General features: G+C 47.8%; 2 protein-coding genes across 2 annotated transcripts in view; both read left to right on the top strand.

The window, feature by feature from the left end:
• Positions 1-4,399: 4,399 nt before the first annotated feature.
• Positions 4,400-6,655, top strand: vsx1 (visual system homeobox 1 homolog, chx10-like). The gene is made up of 4 exons (XM_056610153.1): positions 4,400-4,791; positions 5,158-5,236; positions 5,412-5,716; positions 6,372-6,655. Exons 1-4 carry the CDS (start codon positions 4,401-4,403, stop codon positions 6,653-6,655), a joined length of 1,059 nt encoding a protein of 352 aa, XP_056466128.1. The 5' UTR covers position 4,400.
• A 4,321-nt stretch (positions 6,656-10,976) lies between these two features.
• The window catches only part of acss1 (acyl-CoA synthetase short chain family member 1), an 18,277-nt gene continuing 11,753 nt past the window's right edge, over positions 10,977-17,500 (top strand). Inside the window, exons 1-4 of the mRNA XM_056610142.1 lie at positions 10,977-11,102; positions 11,228-11,664; positions 12,067-12,163; positions 15,485-15,684. Coding sequence (XP_056466117.1) covers positions 11,337-11,664; positions 12,067-12,163; positions 15,485-15,684 — 625 coding nt within the window. The 5' untranslated portion in view covers positions 10,977-11,102; positions 11,228-11,336. The remainder of the gene's footprint in view (positions 11,103-11,227; positions 11,665-12,066; positions 12,164-15,484; positions 15,685-17,500) is intronic.

The raw sequence follows: 17,500 nt of genomic DNA, 5'->3' as shown, positions 1-17,500 counted from the left end.
AGCGGCAGACAGGTCCAGTATTAACGGTAGTCATTAGCCATTAGAGCGTGCCACCGGAGGGTTGTTTGTGCAGACCTGTCTGGCTTGGGGGGGGCAGATTACTAAATGTAAATGAGGACCGTGGGGGGGCGCGGCTCCAGACTTCCAGACACACACTCCAGTCTAATTGAGAAAAAAAACTTTAATCCCGGCCCAGAAGTTGTTTACATCACTGAATTAGGTTAATCTACCCGCCGCTATTTGCATAAATGTGCATTTTTGAATAATGACGGGGCGCCGTCGGTCCTGGCGGATGTCGCTGGTGGGGGGGGGGGGGGGGGAGGGTGTCACGGGCGGGGTCGAGGGTGGGGTCGCGGGCGGGGCCAGGGCGGGGCCGCGTGCTGCGCCCATTGTCCCGGCAACAATGGAGCCGCCAAACAAGCAACACCCCGGCCGGTGGGGATGGTGGGAGGGGGTGGGGGTGAGAGGGGCTGGGGGTCTGCCGGGCGGAGGACGGTTCCTCCTGTGACGGACCCCCGAGTTCTGCCGCCGTCGGGGGGGGGGGGGGGGGGGGGGGGGGGAGTGGAAGAGACCAATTACTGCTATCGCTTACGGCCAAGACGGCCTCACAGCCGACAACAGAACCGTTTAACGAGACGGAGCGTCTAATTAGAGCGAAGCCTTTAATTGGTCTATTCATGCCCTGGGAACAGGCTTCTGTTTGGATCAAACTAATTGAAAGAGAACAGAAACACAAAGGGGGCTGGGGGTCCCCGCTCGTTAGGACACAGGTCCCAGCCTTGTTATGACGGGTTCTGGGTCGGACCGCTCGGATCATGACTGGTTTTGGTTCTGATAGGTTTGGTCTGAGCCTCTGAGTCTGAGAGGCAGAGGACCTGCTGTCACTCATCATGAGAACCAGACAGAGACAACTTAGAGCTCAGCACTGGATGGGATGTAAAGCAGAACAATTAACCATTTGCATCTGTCGATTATTGATCCCCATCATAATCAATACATCTCTTCCTTCAAATCCAGTTTGTCATTCAAAAACATTATAGAAACAGAAAACACAGACACACACACATTCACACACACACACACACACACACACACACACACACACACACACACACACACACACACACACACACACACACACACACACACACACTCAAACACACACTCAAACACACAAACACACACATATTCACATGCTCTCACACACACACACACACACGTACACACACACAGGTTGTCTTTTTCTCTTTGCTCATCACAGCCACGGGTAATAACATTATACGGTTCAAATCCAAAAGGTTTTTAAATGAGAGCGGGTTTGGGAGGTGAGCTGGATCCTATGGATTCCTCCACATCTGTAGTGCAGTGTCCAGCACTTAGCTGAGCGCTAAGCTATGCTCTAAGCTAAGCACTGGCTAATCTTAAGGAAGAGAGAGAGGACTGTGACATCTGGCCCTCTCTCTCTCTCTCTGCCTGCTGGGGCAAGCGAGGGGGGTGTCGAGGAACAGAGACACCCCCCCCCCCCCCTCCCCCCCTCCCGCAGGAACGAGAGGTTGAGGAATAACATTCAACACCCAGTCTGTCTGTCTGTCTGTCTGTCTGTCTGTCTGTCTGTCTGTCTGTCTGTCTGTCTGTCTGTCTGTCTGTCTGTTCGTCTGAGAATCTACTACAGCTAACGTGTATCCACACGCACACGCACAAACTCATGCACGCGCGCGCACACACACACACACACACACACACACACACACACACACTCACACGCACACACACGCACACACACACACACACACACACACACACACACACACACACACACACACACACACACACACACACACACACACACACACACACACACACACACACACACACACACACATTGTATTATAGTTGATCAATTAATTTTTTTTGATCATACTCTGTAACTGTCTTTTAACATTTCACGTAAACTCAATCGAAAGCCCACTGTTGACATTTTTATGGAGATTTTAAATTAGGCACGAATATAAAATATGGGAAAACGTCACGTAATGTCAGAGAAAAAATATACAAATTAAATTGGAAAATAAGTTAGAGTTAAGCCTCTGTAATGCACAAGATTGACAGAAGTGTTTAGTGAACAGCTGGTATTATTTCATTAAGTCCCGGTGGGGCGGGTCGCGGTGGGCTGGCCGGCGGGGGACGGGCCTCTCTCCGGCGGCCAGCCTCCGCGTGCGTCCCGCTAAATTAGAGCAAATAGCGATTTTTTTTTTATGTTAGGCTCTTTAAGAGATTAAAAATCTTGACGGTTGAATCGACAATCGCCTGGATATCTTGTGTGGAAAATAACGAGTAGAGAAACATTGACTGATTAGTTTAATCCCGATAATCCCGCCGGATGACACCATGAAACCCTTTTAATCTGACCTTAGAATAATGTTTCTCTTTCTCTCCTCCTCTTTTAAGGGAAACCAGAGCGCATCTGGTGAGGAGGAGCAGTTAGAAAGAGAGATTCGCTCTGTTGAGGAGGAGCAGAGAAACAGAGATCCGCACTGCGGCCTTTTGCCCGCTGAGCGGCCGCGCTAGTGGGAGTTCACTTTAATGATGAACAAACCGGACAGTAAGGCCTCTAGACCGGGAGCAATTACTCTGTAACATTATCATTATTATTATTATTTATTAAGTAATTATAATTATTATTATCATTATCATTATTGTTATTATTATTGATAGATTTTATTGAATCCTTTGTAAACATCCAGTCACATTTTCACAACAAACAACAAAATAAAAAGAAGAATATTATACATATAGAATATATACATATATATAGCCTATATATGTATATATATATATATACAGATAGAATATATACATACATACGAAAACAACAAAAAAACAACCAATGATAAAATATAATAGGCCTATATATATAGGCCTATATAGCCTATATGTATATATAGCCTATATATATATACAGTATATACGTAATTATTATTATTACTAATAATCGCCTGTTAACTGTTGGATTTCATTTGATCAGGAACGTGACGTCCGTCAGAATGTGATGAGCGGACACTAAATCGCTTCTTTATTTAATTGTATTTACCACTAAAATACTCTACCGTGGATAAAGCTTCATTATCCTTAATCGAAAGGCTTTTTTGTCTGATCATATTAAGTCCTCCTAATATCAATTTTATTATTTCAAATATCTGAAATCACCCATAAGCGATAATCCATTTAGAGGACATTTAATTGTGGTTCTGAGCCCAAACAAAGCTTGAGTCAGAGCGGACCGCGTCGAGGCCCACCGGGCTCCGACCGCACATTTTGGAAAGCTCTTAGATTAAACACATTTAATGTAGGCTATTTGGTTTAATTATCTTATAAGACGATTTCTCTAATTGCTTTTGGCTTTTTTATTTTGGGCCCCCATGGGGCCTGCGGGCCAGGATGTGTTTACTCTTTCAATGTCAGAGTAGCTCAGCACCGCACTGTCTCCGCCAGCCGCGCGGGGATTACCGCAACTTGGCCCTAATTTCCAAATGACTTTCCACGTAAGGAGCTTCATTTTGGAGCGAGACACGTCGAATTAACTTTAACTACAGCGAATAAAGCTGATTCCGAGGCCCAACCGCCCTAATATCTCTAATATCTGTAATATCTGCCCGGTGACGCGCGCTGTAAGGATTAAAACTCTAATTAGGGCGCGCGCGTAGCGCGTGTTGTCAGGACCAGTGAAAGTAGCCGCGCGCCGAGGGGGCACGTGTCAGCAAGGCCTCGTGCCAAGATGAAATTAAACATCAAACATCACACACACACACACACACACACACACACACACACACACACACACACACACACACACACACACACACACACACACACACACACACATACAAACACACACAGACGCTCATAAACACGTCCCAAGCGCCACGTTTGTCATCAAAATTGGATAGCCTAATGGATAAATATTGACAGGGCGCGCGCTCATGCATTCCGTCCCTCCACGTTGAGGTCCGTTAAGAATTAAAAAAAATAAGCCTAAACCAAAACTCATATCGCAGTTCGTTTTAAAGCTAATTCATCACAGCGACACGTGCGGTCACGTGGACCTGATAAGGCGGTCCTGATGGTGTTGCTATGGACAACAGGCCGCGTGCCGTCTATAGTGGCTGCGCGCGTTGGAACTCTGAACGAGCGCGCGGATGAAAATCCTCAAAGGATTGAAGGGGAAATTGGTGGCAATTAATCCCCGGGGACACGCCCACCCCCTCGCGACCCGTCCGCACGGACTGCTGGCTCCTGATTGGCCGCCGCGGATGATCCCTGGCGGACAGGGCGCGGATAAATGCACGCCCCCTCCCATCTCGAGCCTCATCAGCCACCGGCTCGTGAAGAGAAAGTCCAGCATGACGGCGCGAGAGGACAGCGAGGACAGACCGAAGGTCAGGATGCTCACGCCAGGATTCGGAATCGATAAATCACGACTGCACGGCTCCGGTTTCCGGTCAAAGGGCTTTGCGATCACGGACCTGTTGGGGCTCGAGACGGACATCCAGTCCTCTCGCCCGTCCGCCCCGGGATTAGGTGGGAGCGGCGAGGTGCAGAGCGCGGGCCTCGGGGGATACCCGTTCCCCGGGGGCTCGCTGCCCCTCGGATTGGGCTTTCTGTGCAGCCTGGCGGCCCAGCAGCCCACGGGAGCCCCCTGCTTCATGCCCGGCCACCTGCCCCTGCTGCAGGCCCGCTCGGAGAGCCACTACCTGCAAAGCCTCCAGGAGCAGCAGCGGGACCCCTACTCCGGTAGGTGCTCACTCGGGGAGGGGGGGGGGGGAGTATTCCGGTTACTGGGGGGTGGGGTGGGGGGGAGATGTTCAGTGTTGACTCCTGTGATGTCTCTGCATTCTGTAGTAATCCACCAGACATAGAAGCTATTCATGATGTATCTGCATAAGCAATAAAGATCCGTTTGGTCAATAAAGGAACGTGCTTTTGGATTCGGGGGCGGGGGGGGACTCGATTAACAACGACACGGAGTCAGACTTTAAATTCGGTCTCGGGTCGTTAGTTCTTTGGGTCTGAGGACCGCAGAGAGAGCATGGGTCTGCTCCGTGAGGGCGGGTCTCTCTGGGTCTCCTCCTCTAAATGGACCTCCGTTTCTCTCCCCAGACGAGGAGGGTCTGTCCGACCGCAACGACCCCAAGAGCTCCGGGACCGGGTCCCAGAAGAGGAAGAAACGGAGACACCGGTAAGCCCGTTACCGACCCGTTAGCCCCACCCCCGTTACCGACCCGTAAGCCCCGCCCCCGTTATCGACCCGTTAGCCCGGTCTACGTCCCCGTTGCTGACCCCTTGCCCGGTCTACGTCCCGGAGCTCCGTTAACGGAGACCCGGTCCTAACAGCGCGTGTGTTGTATCTTCAGGACCGTGTTCACGTCGCACCAGCTCGAAGAGCTCGAGAAGGCCTTCCACGAGGCGCACTACCCCGACGTGTACGCGCGCGAAATGCTTGCGATGAAGACGGAGCTCCCGGAGGACCGGATCCAGGTGTGGTTCCAGAACCGACGCGCCAAGTGGCGGAAGCGGGAGAAATGCTGGGGCCGCAGCAGCGTGATGGCGGAGTACGGGCTGTACGGCGCCATGGTGCGGCACTCAATCCCGCTGCCTCAGTCCATCATCAACTCTGCCAAGAGCGGCCTGATGGGGTCGTGTGCTCCCTGGCTCCTAGGTGAGCAACCTGCAGGTTGTTCCCTCATTCTACATTCAGACACCACTCTGCCCTATATGGAGAGATCTATATCTATATCTATATCTATATCTATATCTATATATATATATATATATATATATATATATATATATATATATATATATATATATATATATATATATATATATATATATATCCATGCATATAGATCTATATGCATATATACACTGATCTATATAAACACATCCCTCGTATCTATGTATGCCTACATACAGATGTGTATATATATGCATATGTGTATAGGTCGATATAAATATGGATCTATATATATATATATATAGGTCACGTGATTTATACCAGATGTTTATTATACGGATATACGAATAGAGTTTTTTACCAACCAAATTATTTTGTAGATAAAAATCCAGTAAGCCTATCTGTAAATAATTTAATCTAATAATTGCTCATCACAATACAGTTAAACACAAATATTGAGTATATTATAGGCTATCATTTCTTAAATGAAAATGGTGGTGCATTATGAAAAACGTATTTAAAAATTAGGAGAAAAGTATTTTAGGCCTCGGGGTTTAATAGAGCTGAATAATTAAATATTATAAATATATAAATGATAAAAACGAAACACTAACGTGACCTTCTCTCGTTCCCTCAGGAATGCACAAGAAGTCTCTGGAGGTCCCGAAGGACGCCCCGGGGAGCCCCGACTCCTCCCGCGCGGAGTCCCCGGTGGAGGAGCACCACAAGGCGAAGGAGGAGGGCCGGGAAAGCCCGGTGTGGAGCGGCCGGGCCTCGCAGGCCGAGGACAGCGACGACATGGCCATGGACCTGTCCAGCACCTCCAAGCACGACAGCAGCAGCAGCAGCACCAAGAGCACTTTGAGGCCGGCCTCCCCGGCCCCCCCTCGGACCCCCCGCAGCGACTCCGACCACGACTGACCGGAACCACCGGGACCAACTTCCGCCCATTGCACACAGAGCAACCCTCTGAAGACTATTCTATTATTTATATATTATTTTTTATTTTAAGGACTTACGAGACGAAGTTCGCGTATCCATCATGTAATTACCGCAATATTGTTCACTGTATTTATGTATTTAAATGATGTTTTATATGCTCGGTGTTTAAAGAAGAGATCCTGTGATGTTGCTATACTCTGTAATAATCCACCAGATATCGAAGCTATTGCCACTCTGTGACTCCGGGGCTGATTGGGCAAAATATATGCAACTCAAAAGAGCAAATATGTTGTTAATGAATGTATTTCATGTAATATTCATGTTTTTTATGATGTATCTACATAAGCAATAACGATCCGTTTGGTAAATAAAGGAACGTATTTTTGGAATCGGCCGCATGTTCTGTTTAAGGTCTCGTGTTTAGTGACGAGGAAACACTCAGAGAAAATCATCTTGATGACTCGAATTATTAATGGCTTTAAATCTTAATCATGGGCTTTGATAGCGGTCTCAATTAATGTGAAATAATCTTTAAATGTTTTCCGTTCAGTTTGATCTCAAAACAGCCGAAGCTTACCAGACGCAGATGTTTGATAGGTTGTTTTAAACGGACTGATTTAACCATTATACCAATGTTCAGTCTAGGTCTTAAAACACGCATTGGAAGATCCTTTTTTAATAAACTGGTAAACCGGTGCTGGGACTTGCCGTATTGGGAAAATTATAATAAGTGTGCTGTTATCTACAATAATAATAAAGTAGTTATAATAATAATAATAATAATATTATTATTATTATTATTATTAATAATAATAATAATAATAATAATAATAATATAATGACGTACAGGCCATTATCTATAAGGATATTCAATTATTATAGAATGATTAGGACTATTATCTATAGGCCTAATGATAAAAAATGCTATAATCTATGAGTCAAAATTATTATCTAAAATGATAATAAAGTAAGGGCTATTATCTTTAATGAAAATACAACTTTTATCCAATGATTATACATTGACTATTATCCATAATGATTATAAAACTATTATCTATAAGTATAAGTAATTATAATGCTTATAAAATGTAGACTATCTATCAGTTATTATCTGATGATACTTCAGTCGTTAGATAGTTTTACTCTGATGATGCTCTCTTCTGTCATTAACATATTAAATATAGGCTAACTCCAGATTAAAAGAAGTTAACAGAGAGAGAAGGTAACCCTAAAGATAGAGAGACATAAAGATACTTATACTCAACACTATACTCACACAAGATGCTGAAATGTTTGTTCAAAGAGCCAATTTACAAAATGAAGATACATCTTTGAGTCAAAACGACATTTTGGGTTCAACATTTAAAATTTCCACACAAGGGTCACACATTGATTTCACCACCAGCAACAGCCCTCGGAGCTCTGGTTTACATTCTCGGTTGTTCCGGTTTTGCTTACACTTCCGGTCTGAAATAGGCTATCATCCTTGACGCTAAAATGATCAGTTTACAGCTGTGCTACAAGCACAAGTTGTCGCTATAATGAAAGCACTTGCAGAGGATATGATAGTCGACGTGAAGTAGGGGTCTACAGTTTATCTGAGGAGCCACAGCTGGACCAAAGATAAGAGGCTGGAACCGTTTGCAAATACACGGCAGAGGGTTCCTTCAAAGTAAAGGCTCCTTTACGTTGACAGCGAAATGATAATGCAATCTTACACACTACATAGCCAACCGATTGGCCTGTCATCAATTATCATCTCCTCGACGATGGAATCTCATTCAGAACAGAAAAGTCGATTGTTTGCTTAATACTATTAAGGTGTGTTGAAAATGTTGTAGCCTACACTGTGCAAGGAACCCAAGTTTGAATGGACCTGCCAAGGGAACAGCGTTTGGTGGAGAAGGCTGGACCCTAACCCTAACCCCCAACAGGTCAGGGTCCCCAGAACCTTCCAGAACCCCCTGGTCACCTCTCTCACACATCTCTAACACACTCTTAAACACTCTCTAACACTCTCTAACACACTCTAACACACTCAGACACTCCTTCTTCTGACAAATGTACTTATTGTAAGTCGCTTGGGATAAAAGCATCTGCTAAACGTCCTGATGTAGAAGACCCCTCTACCTGTCCTGTCAGCAGGGTCCGTGGGTGGGGGGCCGCAGACGTTTGAACTGAACTGAACTGTCTCTGGGCGTGACAGGAGGAGAGTGTCTCCATGACGACCGTCCAGCTCATCTCTCCCTGGGCAGGAGGCGTTAATGGCCTGCTCTCCGGCGGCTCTTAAGAGGAGATATTAACATGTATAATACGTGTTTTAAGGAAGACGCTGATGGCGGCCCTAATCACGTCCAGCCCCGGCTAATGGCTTCTTAATCACGTAATTGCTGCTCCTCCTCGCCGCGGCCTCTTCTAATCCCTCTGATCTTCTCTCTAATCTCATATTGTTGTCCGAACACGGATGATGTGTCCAAAACCACCCAGAATGTTTTTCCAGAGGGAAAACGTTGCGAGCGCCACGGTAATCTGTTGATGAGCGGCTCTTTAGCCTCAGTGGGGAGGAGCGACAGGCTGTGAAGGATTCCTCCTTCACCGAGGAGGAATCCTAGAAAAACAGGCAGAGGAAAGAGTGTCAAATACAAAGTTAGGATGATCAGAGAATCAACAAGTGCCGAGGTACATTTCTATAAAGATCTGCAGCTCGTGAAGAGCTTTAGGCTGTAGGCCTGAAAGTGTCTGGTTGGCAAGGTATTTACAAACCACACACTGTCTGTAACTCCAGAATGTATGTTCAAAACAAAAGCCCCGTTAATGCAGTCTCTTCTGCAGACTATTCATGTTAATGAGGAGGAGGACGTGATGAGGAGGTGATGAGGAGGAGGAGGTGATGAAGAGGAAGAGGAGGAGGCGGTGATGAGGGGAAGGTCATGAGGAGGAGGAGTTGATGATGAGGAGGAGGAGGTGATGAAGAGGAAGAGGAGGAGGCGGGGGAGGTGATGAGGGGGGGGTCATGAGGAGGAGGAGTTGATGATGAGGAGGAGGTGATGAGGAGGAGGTGATGAGGAGGAGGAGGTGGTGAGGAGGAGGAGGATGTGATGAGGAGGAGGAGGTGGTGAGGAGGAGGAGGAGGAGGAGGATGTGATTAGGAGGAGGTGATGAGGAGGAGGAGGTGGTGTGAGGAGGAGGAGGTGATGATGAGGAGGAGGAGGAGGATGTGATGAGGAGGAGGAGGTGATGAGGAGGTGGAGGTGATGAGGAGGAGGTGATGAGGAGGAAGAGGAGGAGGTGATGATGAGGAGGAGGAGGAGGATGTGATGAGGAGGAGGATGTGATGAGGAGGTGACGCGGTTCATCTTTTGTTTCAGACCACGGGACAAACATGTTGATCTATTATTCATTTCATGATTGAGCTTCTGTAATGGGTTTATGTAGAATCCATCCTGCAGCATTAAAAACACATTTCAAGCACATTATCAATAATGAATAACATTTAATAATTATTTATTTGTGTTATTATTCCTACTATATACCTAATTATTAATTATAGTTATAATTAGTTATTATAATTACATGGCTTTGTGTGTGTGTGTGTGTGTGTGTGTGTGTGTGTGTGTGTGTGTGTGTGTGTGTGTGTGTGTGTGTGTGTGTGTGTGTGTGTGTGTGTGTGTGTGTGTGTGTGTGTGTGTGTGTGTGTGTGTGTGTGTGTGTGTGTGTGTGTGTGTGTGTGTGTGTGTGTCTAATCCAGACAGTAGCCTAGTTTTGATGCTGTTTGGTCTTGAAAACAAGAGCGTGAACTAATCCTGGTGGAGGAGAAGTGTTTACCCAGGTTCTCCACTGCTCGACACGTCATCGTGTTTTAGCGCTAATCCGGTTGGGAGATAAAGATTTAATTTTTTGGATTATTTTTTTGCATTATTTTTACAGTACTCCACTCACGCCCCTAGTCGGCAGCATTATCCCATTACGTCAATATATTGCTTGATCAAGTAGTCCTGACATTCTCTGACATAAAATATATTTAAACCGTCTTGTTATTTCCAGGCCTAATTAGCGTAATAAGGTTTAATGACTCATTTGAATTGTATTCAGTAAAACCGCGCATACCGTTTATATTATGACACGATTTTATTATAAAATTGTCAATAATGTCTTTCTACAGGCGAGTGACCCCATTCCGGAGACAATTCCTCTTTCATATAAACCTGTCTTCCCCTCTGATCCACACGGGGGCGCTGCAGACCTGACCCAGGCCATTACAACCTCCACGACTACTTTCAACTTTCTTTATCAGACTTAGTATTTCTACAGATAGAGTAGGGCTGTCGCTCACAGTGTGACCTTCTAGTAGCGGTGTTCTCGGTCCTCTTTGGGTAGCCTACTAGATGGTGTTTAACTGATATTCCTGGTCCCTGGCTGTAACTCTGTAGGCCTTTGTGCTCACCGACCCCGCACACACAAACACACACACACTCATACGCACGCACACCCGCACCCTGAGACGTCTGATGACACAACAGAGCGCTCCAACCTCTCCTTCAATTCCTCCAGGCTCCACCAGCTCGTACAGCCAGGCACCCATCGTCCCCATCGTCGTCTGCAGCGACGTCCATCTGGCCGACCAGACGACGGGACACCAGGGGGTCGGCGGTGCTCGACCATGGCTGCGGTCCTCAGGAGAGGCTCTGTGCTCCGATTGAGGCTCCCCGCCCCGGTCTGGTTGCCGCTGAGGAGCGGCGGGAGGGCGATCTGCAGCAGCGCGCCCCGCCACGGGGATAGCGAGTGCTTCACGCCGACCTTGAGCGCTCGGCTCGCGGGGCTCTCCTACCCGGAGCTGCAGCAGATGTCCCGGGAAGACCCGGACACTTTCTGGGGCTCCATCGCACAGGAAAGGCTGAGCTGGACGAAGCCCTTCGAACGTGTCCAGGACTGCGACCTCGACAAGGGTCAGGTGCGATGGTTCCTGGGAGGACGGCTCAACGTGTCCGGTAGGCATGGCTGGTCGTTGAACCATCCAAAGGTTTTGCTCTAGTGACCCCGCTGAAGGCATGCATTAGATTCGATAGATAGACCAGATAGATAAACAAACAGTTCCGAACTTCCCTACTCTCAGACACGAAGCTGAAACGTTTTGTTACCCCGCGCGCATTCCGAGGCAACATCCGCATCATGGTCACAGACTGAATCTAACTATCTCAACCTGTGTGTGTGTGTGTGTGTGTGTGTGTGTGTGTGTGTGTGTGTGTGTGTGTGTGTGTGTGTGTGTGTGTGTGTGTGTGTGTGTGTGTGTGCGTGCGTGCGTGCGTGCGTGCGTGCGCGCGCGCGTAAGTGCGTTACATGTGCGTGTTTGTATGCGTGTGCGCGTGTGTGTGCATGTGTGTATGAGACAGTGAACTGCCTGGACGTGCACGCGCAGACTCATCCAGAGCGAGTCGCTCTGATCTGGGAGCGAGATGAACCTGGAACCGAGGTGAAGGTGACCTATAGGTAACACGACCTTTATATGGCTATATATATTATCTTATAACCGATAGGTAACACGATCCCTTATATAGTGTTACATATTATTATAACCTGTAACACAACCCCTTTATAGTATTATATTATAATCTACAGGATTAAACACAACCGCTTATATAGTATTATATGTTATATTATAACCAAAGGTAGGACCCTAACATGACCCTTATTTGGTATTAAATTATTATTCATATATTATTATCATGTTATTGTTTAATTGTATTATTAAAGGTGTAAGTTAAATACAGGTAGGACTGTAACATGATCCATGATTATACTATTATATATTATGATACATTATTATATAATATTATATGTTATTGTAAATTATTCTATACTATTATATATAAGTATATATTAGTTTATACTATTATTTATTATTAGAACCGCTCCAAACTCACCCAGCGTCTGCAGAATGACCAGCAACCGCCCCCCAGTTAACAGACGCATGTCGAATAACCCTGACCTTCTGACCTCTCACGAGTGTCTCCACCTCCACCACACCACCCAGCTGTCAGCTCCAAGACCTCTGTCTCTGTCTCTGTGCAGACGCTTTTATTCAAGGCCACCTACAATAAGTACATTTGTCAGAGAAAGAAAAACAACAATATATCACTGTGGGTACAGTAAAGAGCCAAAACCATTTCCACCCCTTCCCCCTCCACCTTGTCTGAGTCTTCCCCTTGCCCCTAAATACAGAGGGGATAAGAACGTTAGTAATGAGAGAAATGAGACAACCCTCCATAACCGTCACGTCATCATCGCTTGACACTAGCGGACTGCTACGTCAAAAGAGGTCATCTTCACAGCATGAGTCTGTGAGTTAATAATAACAACTACTAGTAAGGATTCATGACTGCTGCCAAATTTGCCGGCGGGCATTTCCTCAAAGTACTCTGTTTCAAGTGTGGTCCTTCGGAAGCTTCATTTCAAGGGCTACGTAGCCCTACGTCTTGGCCCTAGCCCTTAACCCAAATGAGTATTGAGACAGCCCTATCCCTCACATGCACGCGCAAAAACAAGGGGGAGGGGGAGGGGGAAGGGGTGGGATTGGGATTGGTCCTAAGGATCTTCCTAGAACGAGACAGTATCAGTGGTCCATGCCTCTGGTGGTAGCCAAGGAGCTACCGGCTGTCTGGTTTTCCACTCATCCTCTGAACGCAGCAGGAATGTGTGGAAAGTTCTGGAGCTTCACATCGTTTACATTCTCCCCTCAAGAAACAGCTGCAGACGTACTCCCCAGACCCCAGCTGCTGCTCACACTGCTGGGGGGGCTTTAGTATAACATCTAGTACTGCTCTTTAATACAGCAGCTTAATAACATCTAGTACTGCTCTTTAATAGAGCAGCTTAATAACATCTAGTACTGCTCTTTAATACAGCAGCTTAATAACATCTAGTACTGCTCTTTAATACAGCAGCTTAATAACATCTAGTACTGCTCTTTAATACAGCAGCTTAATAACATCTAGTACTGCTCTTTAATAGAGCAGCTTAATAACATCTACTACTGCTCTTTAATACAGCAGCTTAATAACCTCTAGTACTGCTCTTTAATAGAGCAGCTTAATAACATCTAGTACTGCTCTTTAATACAGCAGCTTAATAACATCTAGTACTGCTCTTTAATAGAGCAGCTTAATAACATCTAGTACTGCTCTTTAATAGAGCAGCTTAATAACATCTAGTACTGCTCCCTCTCTTATGCCGCATTTCCACTTCAGGGTGCGTTACGGTTCGGTTCGCCTAAGTCCGGTGGGGAGGGGGCGGTATTGCGCCTTTATGCTTTTCATATGGCAGTTAATCAAGGAGGCTACTGTTTGTTTGTTTTTTCCCCCACGTCGCCCGGAAGTGACGATTCTGTCGACCAATCAACGGAGGGGGTGTGCAGCCCGAATTTTCCGGCACCCTTTCAGGCGTCTCAGTACCCCAACGGAGGAGTACTGAAGACGAGGGAAAAACTAGTACGGCTCAGTCCGGGTCACGCCCACTTTTGGCGATGGAAACGCAATCCGTAGCACACCTTTGCGAACCGAACCATACCGCACCCTGCAGTGGAAACGCCATTCGGCCTTTCACACCGCCGCAAAATCTGAGCCCGTTCCGGGCTAGTTCGGAGCTAGAGCCAGTGTTTTGGTTTCACAACGCCAGAGAACTTGCTCCAGCCTGTAAAAACCGGTTCAACTCCAACCCCAGGATTGAGCTGGGCTAGAACGAGAACTGCCTTTACGCCAGGGGCAGGGGGCGGGGTTATCCATACCTTCATAAACAGGAAGACCAACGAAGACAGGCATTTTTAAAAACACTGAAGTAAACAATGGACGTGAAGACGAAAACGCAGTGGACCGTGGGGGAGACAAACTGTCTCCTTGGATTCTGGTCTTCTTCCGAGGTCCAGAACAAGTTAGAGGGAGCAACCCGGACAAAGGCTATCTTCGAGCAGCTGCAGCCGTTTGCAGTGACGTGATGACTTGCTCTTGCCGGCTCCATGGCTGGCTCTGTCCGGTGTGAAACCAACTGGTTCATAACTGGGATAAGGCTGGAACCAGTTTTGAACTGGTCCTAGCACCAGCCCGGAATTGGCTCTTGGTTATTTTTGGTGTGAAAGGCCTATCTGTCAGAGTGCGGTGCTGACTCCTCCTCTCTCTGTCAGAGAGGGGTGATGACTCCTCCCCTCTCTGTCAGAGTGTGGTGCTGACTCCTCCCCTCTCTGTCAGAGTGCGGTGCTGACTCCTCCCCTCTCTGTCAGAGTGCGGTGCTGACTCCTCCCCTCTCTGTCAGAGTTCAGTGCTGACTCCTCCCCTCTCTGTCAGAGTGCAGTGCTGACTCCTCCCCTCTCTGTCAGAGTTCGGTGCTGACTCCTCCCCTCTCTGTCAGAGTGCGGAGCTGACTCCTCCCCTCTCTGTCAGAGTGCGGTGCTGACTCCTCCCCTCTCTGTCAGTGTGGTGCTGACTCCTCCCCTCTCTGTCAGAGTGTGGTGCTGACTCCTCCCCTCTCTGTCAGAGTGTGGTGCTGACTCCTCCCCTCTCCGTCAGAGTGTGGTGCTGACTCCTCCCCTCTCTGTCAGAGTGTGGTGCTGACTCCTCCCCTCTCTGTCAGAGTGCGGTGCTGACTCCTCTTCTCTGTCAGAGTGTGGTGCTGACTCCTCCCCTCTCTGTCAGAGTGTGGTGCTGACTCCTCCCCTCTCTGTCAGAGTGTGGTGCTGACTCCTCCCCTCTCTGTCAGAGTGCGGTGCTGACTCCTCTTCTCTGTCAGAGTGTGGTGCTGACTCCTCCCCTCCGCCTCCAGGGAGCTGCTTGAATCCACCTGCCGATTGGCCAACGCGCTGAGGAGCCACGGGGTCCTGAAGGGCGACCGGGTGGCCATCTACATGCCCGTGTCCCCACTGGCGGTGGCGGCCATGTTGGCGTGCGCCCGCATCGGGGCGGTCCACACCGTGGTATTCGCCGGCTTCAGCTCCGAGGCGCTGGCGGGCCGCATCCAGGACGGTGAGAACGCAGCCCCCCCCCCCACAGCAGGGTCCTCACCTGGAGGGCCGGGACCCAAAAGAGTCGGGACAGTTTACATTGAGAGCGTTTTTATCCAGAGCGACTTACAATAAGTACATTCGTCAGAGGAAAGAGAAAGTACGATATATTTCTGTCGGTACAGTAAGGACGTTCATAGAACCAAGATAGCTAAGCACTGTTTCTATGTACCAGGACGTACATAACACACAATAAGAGCGTAAGAGGGGTGTGGGGGTATGGGGAAGTAAGGGGGCAGGCTATACAAAGTCTAGGTGAACTTTGAACAAGTGAGTCTTGAGCCTCTTGTGGAAGCTAAAGACCCCCCGCCCTCCCCCCCCCCAGATAGGGACCCAGTCGGAGGGGATCATGAAAGGAGTGTTTGTCAATAAAGCTTCAGAATGCTCAGAAGAAAGCTAACCCTAATCTGTACGTTCAAAGGTTGTATCAGCGATGCTAGGTCGAAACGTAAATTATCACATTCATCTTATCTTTCCTCACGATCCGCTAGCTGCCCGCCCCATAAGCAGGCCGTCAAAAAAACGTGTCTCTGTAGGCAGCCTATGCTCCGAGATCGTACAGAAAAACAGATGGTACTCCCAACCACTCTAAACAAAAATAAATAGTATTCCAACCAACCACTGACAAGGGGTGTGTTGTGGGGTTTTGCACCAGTGCACGCGAAGTGCAGGAGGGTGAGGGATTATCAACATGTATTTTCCAAGACGAGAATACGTTTTGGGAAGGCTATGGAAAGATGGAAAGAAATAAAATAACTAAAAGATTTTAAATCCGATGCCCAGGCTGCGCCGGAAGGGGCGAGCTGGCTCTGTTTGTTTTGGATCTCGCTTCAAACACCAACTGATGTGACGTCACGCAACATCGCTGGTAAGACGTTAAGACATTATTCATGTCCCTCTCTGGCTCCAACCACAACACCTCAAGGTCAGATTGGCAGAAGTCACATGACGCCTGACCGACGTTCACCTGTTTACACACAAACATGGGCTCTGTTTCCATGGAGATAACAATGAGTCCGAAACGAGGAAGTGGGAACAAAGGCCCTGCACTGGGAACAATTCAGCTCACCAGCAGGACTCTGTCTGTTATTATTTTTTTGATTTCCTGTCCCCAGCCCAGTGTAAGGTGGTGCTGACGTAGATTAACTCTGTCCTCAGTGGTGGTGCTGTTAACTCCGTCTTCAGCCCAGTGTGAGGTGATTGTGACGTAGTGAGCTCCGTCCTCAGCCCCGTGTAAGGTGGTGCTGATTTAGTTAGCTCCGTCCTCAGCCCATTGTAAGGTGGTGCTGACATAGTTTTCCTGTCCTCAGCCCATTGTAAGGTGGTGCTGACATAGTTTTCCTATCCTCAGCCCTGTGTAAGGTGGTGGTGACGTAGTTAACTCCATCCTCAGCCCAGTGTAAGGTGGTGGTGACGTAGTTTTCCTGTCCTCAGCCCTGTGTAAGGTGGTGGTGACGTAGTTAGCTCCGTCCTCAGCCCATTGTAAGGTGGTGCTGACATAGTTTTCCTGTCCTCAGCCCTGTGTAAGGTGGTGGTGACGTAGTTAACTCCGTCCCCAGCCGAGTGTAAGGTGGTGGTGACGTAGTTTACTCCTTCTTCAGCCCAGTGTAAGGTCTTGGTGACGTAGGTAAACTCAGTCCTCAGCCTAGTGTAAGGTGGTGGTGACGTAGTTAACTCCGTCCTCAGCCTAGTGTAAGGGTGTGGTGACGTAGTTCTCCTGTCCTCAGCCCGGTGTAAGGTGGTGCTGATTTAGTTAGCTCCGTCCTCAGCCCATTGTA

This window comes from Gadus chalcogrammus, chromosome 15 (genome assembly GCF_026213295.1).
Source record: "Gadus chalcogrammus isolate NIFS_2021 chromosome 15, NIFS_Gcha_1.0, whole genome shotgun sequence".
NCBI classification, from domain to species: Eukaryota; Metazoa; Chordata; class Actinopteri; order Gadiformes; family Gadidae; genus Gadus; species Gadus chalcogrammus.
Note: the sequence above shows the minus strand (reverse complement) of the source record. Positions and strands in the feature narration are given on the sequence as shown.